General features: G+C 39.1%; 1 protein-coding gene across 2 annotated transcripts in view; it reads right to left on the bottom strand.

The window, feature by feature from the left end:
* dnc (phosphodiesterase dunce) overlaps window positions 1-11,461 on the bottom strand; it is a 900,811-nt gene that overhangs the window by 695,324 nt on the left and 194,026 nt on the right. For both annotated transcript variants that reach the window (XM_067136623.2, XM_067136624.2), the window contains exon 2: window positions 5,807-5,989. In XM_067136623.2, the coding sequence (XP_066992724.1) occupies window positions 5,807-5,989 (183 nt within the window). The remainder of the gene's footprint in view (window positions 1-5,806; window positions 5,990-11,461) is intronic.

Raw genomic sequence — 11,461 nt, 5'->3', positions numbered from 1 at the left:
AGGGAAGGAAACGGCCGTGGCCTCAAGTTAGGTCTTCCCATCGCGGCATTTACCTGGAGGAGAAGTGGGAAACCATGGAAAACTACTTCGAGGGTGGCTGAGGTGGGAGTCGAACCCCCCTCTACTCAGCTGACCACCCGAGGCTGAGTGGACTCTGTTCCAGCCTTCGTACCACTTTCCAAATTTCGTGGCAGAGCTACGAATCGAACCCGGGCCTCTGGGGTTGACAAGTAATCTTACTAAGCACTACACCACAGAGGTGGACACATTTACACAAACTTAAAATATTTTAATTATGATTTCAGTTTTAATTAATTGACATGACTAGCAGGGAACAACAAATGCATAATTTTTAAGTACAGCATGAATAATTTAATATTCTATACCCATGATAATCCTAAGTCTGTGTAAAGGCTGACGGAAAACTTTGTGTCTGGTTACCCGAAAAGAACTGGTCCAATGTTTTATTCAGTACAGTCAATAAGTTTTCTAACGAAAGTCGCAACTATATCACTTTAAAGAAAACAGTGCCTCTCAAACTAGGCATATATAATATACTCACCATACAGACAGTATCATTGTCTACACACCCGCAAGAAACAGTTTCGCTATTCACCTAAGTCTCAGTAGCAACTCAAGCTATCACGAAGAAGTAGTGTCTCCATGGCAACAAAGTTCACAGCTTTACAGACGTCTCCTTAAATACATTACCTTTGTTACCATCGGTGGCGCAAGAGTTTAATGACAGTATGTCAGTCAGATTTCCTTTTTAAAAATATGTTACAAATTGTCTTATTAATGTTGCTATACAGTTACCTAGAAAAACATTTTAAGTGTCAATGAACAATGTTCTTAGAAATATTCTCGAGCTTCTATCGATCTCGTTACAGGTCAAAATCTCCGATGACCAATAACATGCACACGATGGCGAATATGAGAGCTATGATTTGGATTACGTGTACAGTGTATGTTCAGAAAACTCAGTATTCTGTTTCTTTCTTTTTTTTTTTTTTTTTTTTTTTTTTTTTTTTTTTTTTTTTTTAGAAATCTTATGCGAGAATGTAATATACCTGTAGTTCGTATAATTCATAATTATCCTCATTGTGTGCCAAGTACTTACGAAGATGGGAATACCAGAACATCTTACTTGCCTATTGGTGAACCTCTGTTCTAACCAAGAAGGTACGGCGAGAATCCTATATGAAGCAACTAAACGGGTCAAGAATGAGAAAGCCTAACGACAAGGCTGCATAATGTCTCCAAATTTATTCAACTTATCTGCAGAATATGTTTAAAGAATGCCAGATTGGAGGAAACAGAAATTGGAAATAATACTGATGGGAGAAATACGAGGGTTGTAAATAAAGTAGTGACAACGTACTCCAGACACTCGCAGGAGATCGGGCATGCGCAAACAGGATATGGGGCGGTCAGGTGGCGCTGTTATCGATGTGTAGTATGCATTTGACGGGCATCTAATTGTGAGTGTTATTGCTGTGTGGCGTTGAAGTGAAAAGTATAGATGTTACCGCTCTAAAGCATGTTTTCAAAAGGTGATCAGTGTTCGTGGATTAAAATCAAGGTTACCCGTGACAAAATGCATCAGAATGTTATCGAGGATTACGTGAAGCCTGTGGCGAGAATGCATTACCGTACAGGACGGTTGCACGATGGGTCAAGGCGTTTCGTGCTGGTCGGAATGAGACTGCGGATTTGCACCGCACAGGTCGGCCGTCCATTCCTCAAGATCAGATTGACATCGTCAGTGGTCTATTTCCGCAGACCAGCGATGGAGTGTTCGTGAAATCCGTAGAGGTTTGTCTCAGTAGGACGCTCCGTCGCTGTCATCAACAGAGAACGCCTTGCCAACGGTCCGCAACGGCTTCCCGACATTTGGCAAAAGGTAATAGATTTTTCGGGTGACTGCATTGAAGGAATGTGATGCAATTATACTTGTTAGTTCATTAAATACTGTGTTCTTTCAATATTGTCACTACTTTATTTAAGCCCTCGTATAAATAACCTTAGATATGCGGATGACAACACCCTGGTGGCAGAAAGTGAAGAAGAACTAAAGATCCTACCACTAAAGGTGAAAGAAGAAAGTACAAAGGCTGGACTAATGTTGAATGTCAACAAAACGAAAATCATAGCAACTAAACCTATCACTTCATGGCATAGAGAGGGAGAAAGAATGGAGTTGGTTTCCAATTTCATACACTTGGACTCCAAGATCCCTGCTGATGGTGAGTGCAACCATTAAATTGAAAGACGTTTGCACCTTGGGAGAAAGGCAACAGTCAACCTCTACAGTGTTTGCAAGAGAAGAACCATTACTTTATCAGTTTAATAAAGACTAGCTTATGGTCTTTCCAACTGCGATGTACGGACCTGGGCAATAAGAACGGCTGAGCCTCGTAGAATAGGCGCATGTGAACAACTGTGGTGTGGCAGAACTCCTTAAGAGTTTCGTGGACTGCAAATACATCTATAGGTAGATTTTACAGGAAATCTGCTCAGACTGCTCACTAGAAGAACAATTACTGAAGCAAAACCTGAAGTAAGTTGGCCATATTATGAAAGGACATCATTGACAGGAAAAGACCCTTAATGTTGATGCCAAGGGAAGACAATGGATGAGATGGACTAATGACTTCTAGGGCTTTCTTTGGGAAATAGTACAGGACAGAAAGAAACCGGCATGCTTCGTTCCACAGGATCACGGTGAGTCGGAATCGTCTGTGTAAGCGACTAAGGGCTCGTTTACATCGGATGTACGCTTGCGCGAGAAAACTGGTGGTGCGAACTTGCGCAAGCTTGCACCAAGAAATAAATTAATCTGATCACGACGTAAAGAAGTGAAATCTGGCACGCGGGTGTTTACTCTGTGCGCACGTTGGTTTTGCGTGCATGCTCGTGGGTCCAGCAGCTACTCAGTGAAATAAAATAATTTGTTTCTAGACGCAAGCGTGTTGCTCGTCAGTTGTTGAAGCTGCGATGTGCCTTTACCTTTTTTAAATGTTTCATTAAAATACTTGAATATTTTAATTTATTAATCTTTTGATTTTGTATACTATTTTTAAATGTGCAGAGTTATACTGTTATACTCGTATATACAGAATAACGCTACCTCAATTCACAAACAGTACGATAGATATTTGAAAGAAATAAAATTACTTCATGTTCCAATTTAAAAGACCAGCTTGCTTTAAGTTTGCAATTTTTTTTTTTTTTTTTTTTTTTTTACTTTAACCTTACTTTAATATAGCAACGAGCTTTCCTTCTGGAGACGCACAGAACCTAAAATTTGTTTCTTGGTTGTCTGAAGACTAATGGAGTTATTTTCATTCGGAAATACGTTGTTTGGATCATCAGTCCATAGACTGGATTGATGCAGCTCTCTATGCCACCCTATCTAGTAATAACTTACGTCTACATAACTACTGCATCCTATATCTACTCTAATCTGTTTGTGATATATATGCCTTCGTCTAACCCTACTTTTATTACCTCTACACTTTTATTTAAAACTAATCGAGCAAGTCCAGGATGTTTCAAGGTATGGCCTATCAATCTATTCTTCTGGTCAAATTTCACCAAGTCATTCTCCTCTCACCAATTCGATTTAGTCTATCTTCATGTGCGATTCGATCTACAGGCTCACCTTCAGTAACCTTCTGTAACACCAATCTCTCATTCTTTCTGTGCTAGTTATTGCTCATGTTTTGCTTCCATTCAATGTCATCCTCCATCCAAAATTCTTCAAATATATCTGTCCATATTTAAAGTGAACAAATTTCCTGAAGAAAGATCGCCCTTGCTTGTGTACCATAATCACCGCTGCCACCTGTATTATCTCACCCATCATTCTCGTTTCTACTTTACCTCCTTCACTCCAGGCTGTTTCCATCTTCCATCTTCCCTGCCATCTTCCAATAACCACCCGGTATTGGTCCACACCAATCATCTTCCTCTTCCCTCCCGTCTTTTTCCCACTCGCCGCACGCACTGCGCTCCCGCTCTACCGGCACTGTCAGCTCCGAATGTCTGCTTCCGTCCGCTGTTTAGGTGAGACTGCCCTTGCTTGTGCTAGTCTACGTTTTACGTCCTCCCCATAGACTACCGGTACCTGAATTAGCCTTATACCCGCATTTATATCCTTATAATAATTCATATATTCTTTCGCAAGATAGTAAGTTATGAAAATGTTACTTATTTAGTGATTTTGCCACATACAGTTTTTCTTCGATATGAAACAATTAGATATAATGAAAAGTCGTTCTAAAATAAGGATTAACTATTTAAGATACAGTTTATTGGAGTTACTTCTGCACGCTTAAGTCTTCCAGTGAGACTGGACTACTTCGAAGCTAGTAGCGTTTAGCTTCAGGAGAAAATGTTTTCTGTATGCTGCATCAGTATTTTCCGATAAGGGAGGTACCGTAAGCTACGATACGGGTGAATGCTTTTATTTAAACTATTTTCATTATAAACTTACAGTTGATACAACCAATTCGAAGTAAAGTATTTAAAAATCTGGAGATTACTTAACATCTTAATATTAGTGATACTATCTGAAAGTCTGTCCTCTAGTTGCTACAGAACAAGAACACTGACACTAAAATATTGCATTTATTCTCATCGGTTTGTGTGTTGACAGTTAATAAACAGTGTGAACATTGTCTTGGATGATTCATCATCACATGAAACCGAAAATTAGAGTTCGGAATCTCAGTTGTCGTTAACTTTAACATAATAGTACAGCAGTAGTTACAGCTACAGTATCACTAACGCTACTTCCTCTGCACTGGACTGGCTTCATGTGCATTTATGATTGCGACTTCCTTGAAGGTATTTTTATTTTTGTGAGTTACTTCTTTTTGTAAATAATTTACTTGGTCATCTTTTTTGTAAATTATCATATCTCACCATTTTGATATTACTACCGTTCTATTTTTCTTTGTTCTGTAAATTACTGTAATGTTTGTTTAATACCTGTGTATTAATATTGCTTTTTGCCATACAATACTATTAGTTTTTCAACACCATTGACTAAAATGTAATTTCGCTCACACTTGCTAAACATCAAACGAATGTTATTATTTAGAACTATAAAAGAAATATTATTTTTCCCATAATACGAAGTAAAATCTGGACAGCATATTCTTACCTTAAGAACCAGTAAAACTTCAAAGTTATCTTTCAATGAAAATGTTTAACCGATAACGGAAATGGATATTAATGGTACTGTTAGAAATATTCTATGTATTAATTCCCGGAATATGAGATTGATCTGAGCTGGAAAAATTTAATCTTGGAAACCACTGAAACTCACAACCACCGTCTGTCTTCTGGAAAAGTATATGAATACGCTGAATAAAACCAGGTTGTACTAATTAATTTTTAATAGATCACAATTAACTAAAAATTTGTACATTTCAAAAATATTACTACGTTTTCCGTCAAATATTCGAATGATGATGAAAAAATAATGCATTTAACCCATGACTAAACTGGTGCTTTATTTACTCGTACCTCACACGAATGAGGAGCCAAGTATTGAACAGATTTTGCGAACGGAGCTTACTTTTTGGGTACCCTATGCTTGCAGTGATAATGGGACAGAATAACTATTTCACATTTGATCGAGAGACATATAATAAAATGTGAATCATAATTTTGCGATGCTCATCTTCGCGAGAGCTTGAGTTCTAGAAGAATCTCTTTATTCTGGCAGAAGAAAATGGTAAATCTCTCTAACCACAACATGCACCACATGCTTACTACTAAAACGATAAAAACTCACCTCTCGCTGGCGATGGACGAGTTGCGAGACATCGACTTGGGAGACATCTCGAAGTCCGAGTCTGAGCGGTAAAGGAAGGACTCCCTGCGCTGGGGCAGATTCTGGAGCACAAGCCCTGCGGAGGGCGAGGCACCTCCGTCCAGAGGACTGCGACCAGGACTCGCTCCATTTTCCACGTCGAAACTGCAAATAGATATAGAAATGTGAAAACACCTTCAATGGAAACCTCGGAAATAACCAAAGTCAAGACTGTGAGAGAGTGTCAATTAGACATTAAAGGATCTTTAACATAATGGAAAGACGGCATCAGAGGTAACATAATACATCTGAGCGAGTAGGTTTCTGTGAAAACAAGTATTTCTGGGCGAATGACACGCCCTTTATTCAGGCTTAATATGTAAGTACTGTATATACTTTAGACTTACACAGTCCCTAAAATTATAAAATGTAAGATTCATTCTTACTGGGTAGGGCCCGGCAACCAAGTTTATTAAGATTACAATATCGACACACAGTATTTCCAACATTTCTCCCCTTGTGATTCACATAATCAAGATATTAATTGAAAACAAGCTTCCTGGCTATGAAAGAAATTGCATCTCTTCCATTAAGGGTAACATTAGCTGCCTCGGTGGATCAGAGGTGGTGTGTGCGTCTTTTGATGCCTAGTTTGAACCCGGTTGAGGAAGTAGAATTTTGAAGGGCGGTCAAACCACGGCAAACCGTGTTCAGGGCTGCCGACAGTGGCGTTCAAACCCACTACCTTCCGAATGCAAGCCGACAGCTCCGTGACCCAAATCGCGCAGCCACTCACTCGGTAAACCTGGTGAAGTCCTACCAGCCTATTATTATTGTTATTATTAATACTAATTAATAATTAATTTATAATTAATAGTCATTCTTGATTCGTTATGCCCAACTAAGCGCGTTTGAACTTATTAGCCCTTGTTTTGGTTTTTCTTCTTCTCTTCCCAATCACTCTCTCTCTCTCTCTCTCGCTGCGTTCCTTTTTACGTTGTTCAGTCCATCATGTATTTAGTCAGATGGGCTTTACAGAAAATTTGTATTTATGAATTAAGGTTCTGGATGTTATTTTATTTTGAATGGTTTCTTCATTACTGCTAATTTCATTTAGGTCTTCACTGATTTCTTTTAGTTAATTATTGCGATTTTCCATTCATAAGGCTAAGTTTAAAATTTTCTTCGTGAGCCTGTTATTATCCATTCTACACCAACAACCATAAAATTGTAACCGCAATTCCCTGATTGTAACTGTGATTGTTTCTGTAACTTGATAGATTTTATGTGATTACTTTTTCATCCAAATTCCATTTTCGCATTTTGGTTCTTATTTTCTTTTACAATTGGTTTTACGTCGCAGCGACATAGATAAGTCTTATGGCGACGATGGGATAGGAAAGGGCTAGGAGTGGGAAGGAAGCGGTCGTGGCCTTAATTGAGGTACAGTTCCAGCATTTGCCTGGTGTGAAAATGGGAAACCACGAAAACCATTTTCAGGACTGCCGACAGTGGGGGTTCGAACCCACTATCTCCCGATTACTGGATACTGGCCGCACTTAAGCGACTGCAGCTATCGAGCTCGGTTTTTGGTTCTTAGATTTTCCTGAGGATTTTTCTTTCTTGTTTTCTGATCATCTTTATTCGAGATCTGTCACCAGTTATAATGGTTTCAGATGTATAAATAATAATAATAATAATAATAATAATAATAATAATAATAATAATAATAATAATAATGTGTGGCTAAAGGGCAGACCCTTCGACGAGGGTAGGCGGCATCAGCCGTGTATGAGAAACTGCGTGTTATTGTGTGGAAGGATGGTTTTATGTATGGTATTTGAGTCGCAGGGATGTTGGGAACAGCACAAACATCCAGTCCCGCAACCAAAGGAAGGTATTTAATCATTTACGGTTAAAATTTCTGACCCGGCCTGAATCGAACCCCTCTGATCCGATGGCCACTACGTTGACCACCCTACATATCATCAATCTAAGATCCTTCATAAACATATTATCGAAAGGCTCATGGGTCACTTATTTCCAGTAAGGCATTGCGACCACAAAAAATCGATTTCTAAATACTCCAATTGCAGTGCCCCATTCAGTCTAATAGGTTACAATATCATACAATATTAAACGTAGCTGCCAGCTGTCCTTTTTGATGCAGAAGAAACTTTCGACACTCTCTGGCACGATAAAGTGGGAAGTCATAGATTACTTCACCCAGTTATTTTGTTCTCTAACATCTGTTGTCCTCAGAGTAGTTCAGAACAAGATAATGACAATATCATATGTCGGATAAAATGCACCTTTCACTATTGATGCTACACTGACAGGACTCATCCTTACCTTACTTAACCACCGTACCTAACTATTACTGAATATTTTCAGAGTTTCGTACTGACCTGATATTACATATCCGTCATTAGCGTGTATAATGTACAGAGTGTCCCAGGAGGATGGTCGATATTCAGGGATATGACTGGAACGATCATTTGAAGCAGAAAACTTCATATGGACATTATGCCCTATCCGAATGGGTTTCGAGATAGAACTCCTTTAATGTACATTTGTTTTTGGGCTAGTGGTGCGTGAGTACGTTTTATCCATCCAACCTCTTTGACGTTTTGAAATGGGTACAAGTTTTTCGCTTGTATGTTCGGCATACACGTTTTCATGGGACATTCATACGTGCAGAAAGTCGCCGTGTGCTGGTAGTAGAACTACGCTGCACTATTTCAACAATGTGTAGCAGTTCCTGCACAGATTGTTGAATTACACGTTCAGGAGAAAAATGGGGCAAAATACCTGTTTCACACAATGCGCTGAAAACTCTTGTACTGTAAACACTCGTATCATCAGGAATTCGAAGGCATTCCTCGACAGCAGCAGAAACACTACCATCGCAGAAGCCGTTAACATACACCATATCTGCATATTCTTCATTAGAGTTAATGTGTGGCATTTTAGCCAGCGCGTGTACAAACACAGTTAATCGATGCTTCTCTCTGATGACACACTCTCAATCCCTCGCACTACTTCACTCACAACGCACCATGGACAACTGCGCGTTCAACGGGACATCCTGATGAAAGCAACAAAGGAGGTTGGGCTAGAACAAAACGTCAAAGAGGTACGGCGGGTAAGACACATGCGTGTGCGCCACTATCCCAAAATAAAATGTACATTAAATGTCTTCTATCTCGTAAACCATTCGGAATAGGGCATAATGTCCACATGAAGTTGTTGCTTCAAATGATCGTTACTCTCACATTCCTGAATATTGACCATTCCTCCTGGGACATACTGTATACAACATCTAGGCCCGGTTTCATCAACACATGTTAGTGCTTAACAAGGTGTTAAATCATTTTAACATACGATTTAAGAAAATTTGCGTTTCATCAACAAATGTTAACATTAACAAATGTTAAACTGCGTATTAAAGTTAACCTCAGCCATTTCCAATGTTAAATGGCTAACATTAGCATTTAGCAACCTGTTCCAAAATGGCTGCTGTGAATCTCGCTTTCGAGGCGGAATTGCTCTATTAAGATCTTTTACAAAACAATCCTGATCGAAGGAGAGTTCAGCGACGTAATGACTTTGAAAATTTGACGGATCCGAAATTTCTTCATAGATACAGGTTATCGAAAACAGTCGTTGCTAAGGTTGTTGACGAAATTCAAGTGAGGTTAGAATATCCTACGAAGAGAAACCTCTTTCTCCAATGTTGCACGTACTGATAATATTACGAGTTTTTGTTACTGGTTATTTTCACATAATGGCCGGAGACAATGCTGGAATTTCTAAAGCCACTGTTAATAGAGTTGTTTGTCGACTGTCTGCAGCAATAGCATCCATGAGAAGGAGGTATATAACATTCCCTTCAGTAGAAGAGCGTCAGCAAATTATCCGCGACTTCTATGAAATAAGTCGTTTTCCTGGTGTTTGTTCTACGTGCAATAGATTGCACACATGTAAGAATCCAATCACCTGGAGGCAATTGGGCCGAAATATATCGTAATCAAAAGGGATATTTCTCTGTTAATGTTCAGGTGATTAGCGAGCCTAACCTCCAAATCAGGGATATACTTGCTAGGTGGTCTGGTTCTGCACACGACAATACAATATTTAATAACTCCCATATCGGAGCACAGTTTGAAGTGGGCCAATTGACGAAGTGATTTTGTTAGGTGACAGCGGATACCCGCTAAAAAAAGTATCTGTTTACCCCATTGAAACCCTCGCGGACTTTTCCCGCGCCTCGTCCTTTTCTTTTATCGTCAAGCCATCTGTGCGCTTGCACTCAATAACTTATATATATTTACTAACTAATTCAATTAACAACTCTTTTTCGAAGAAGGAAAAATTAGAACTACGATTCCGTTTCACTTTACGCGCCATACTTTACAGCTGTGCTCAAACAAAAGCGAATAGGAGCGCGTTGTAAAACAGCATGTTCGTACCACTGCCTCCTTGATTCGCACCAGTTCGCAATATTGGGAGAGTTAACAGTCGATTAGTTAACATTTCACACGAAAATTTTGATGGAACGCAAGAAACCTAACAAGATGTTAAATTTCTAACTCCGTATTAACTAACTACTTGTTAGTATATATTTAACATGTGTTGATGAAACCGGGCCTGTGGCTTGTATTATTTAATATTAATCATTAATAAATTATCTGTACTATTATTATCCCCGCTTTTGCCATTTGATGGTTGCAGTACTTTAGCATCTGTTTCTTGGCACAGACCAGAGCAAAGTGTGGCTTCTATCGAAGTCCCAGTTTCATCCATAGCTGTAACAGTATGAAAGCTGCTGAGGTGTGGGTGGTCTGACTAATGTATGAGCACGACTAGTGTGTCCGAGTATTATGAAAAGGGCTACTCATGGGATCAATCGTTTTGCAAAAGCACTTTCTGGGCCAGTGAGGAAAGCAACAGCAAACTACCTCACTCTTCATCTTTCCCAGTACGGGTCATTTTAGCGGTTTTTGCTGTTTCTTTATAACCATATAACCTTCAGTAGAGCTATACGACGATCCAACCAGCCTCTGGGCTGATGATCTAATAGACAGACTAATGTTACAAAGAGATACAGTTTGTAAGTTCGTTTGCATTTGGAGGCTAATTTCTGGAACTATTCAAACGATTTCAGTCATTCTGACGCCACCAGAAGTGTTATTTCTTGCAGATTATTATAGGCTAGCTTATCGGGATAGCAGTAGCTTCATAAATAGTAGAGCGAGTTGGAAAAATTATGCGTCCAGAACACTTAAAAGTCAAGACACTGCCAGAACAGTAGGTCCTATTAATGAATGGAGCCCAACTAGTGTACTTGGAATTCAATTTTCTACAAAAACATAAAATGATATGTGTATTTTCTTCCAGTAGTTTTACAGGAAATAATACCTTACCGTGTCTTAGAGTACGTTTTATCAATCAATCAATCAATCAATCAATCAATCAATCAATCAATCAATCAATCAATCAATCAATCAATCAATCAATCAATCAATCAATCAATCAATCAATCAATCACCATTGATCTGCATTTATGCCACTCGCCTGGGTGGCAGATTCCCTATCTGTTGTTTACCTAGTCTTAAATAATTGCAAAGAATTTGG

Source organism: Anabrus simplex, chromosome 1 (assembly GCF_040414725.1).
Source record: "Anabrus simplex isolate iqAnaSimp1 chromosome 1, ASM4041472v1, whole genome shotgun sequence".
NCBI lineage: Eukaryota > Metazoa > Arthropoda > Insecta > Orthoptera > Tettigoniidae > Anabrus > Anabrus simplex.
This window is presented reverse-complemented; position numbering and strand designations above follow the sequence as displayed.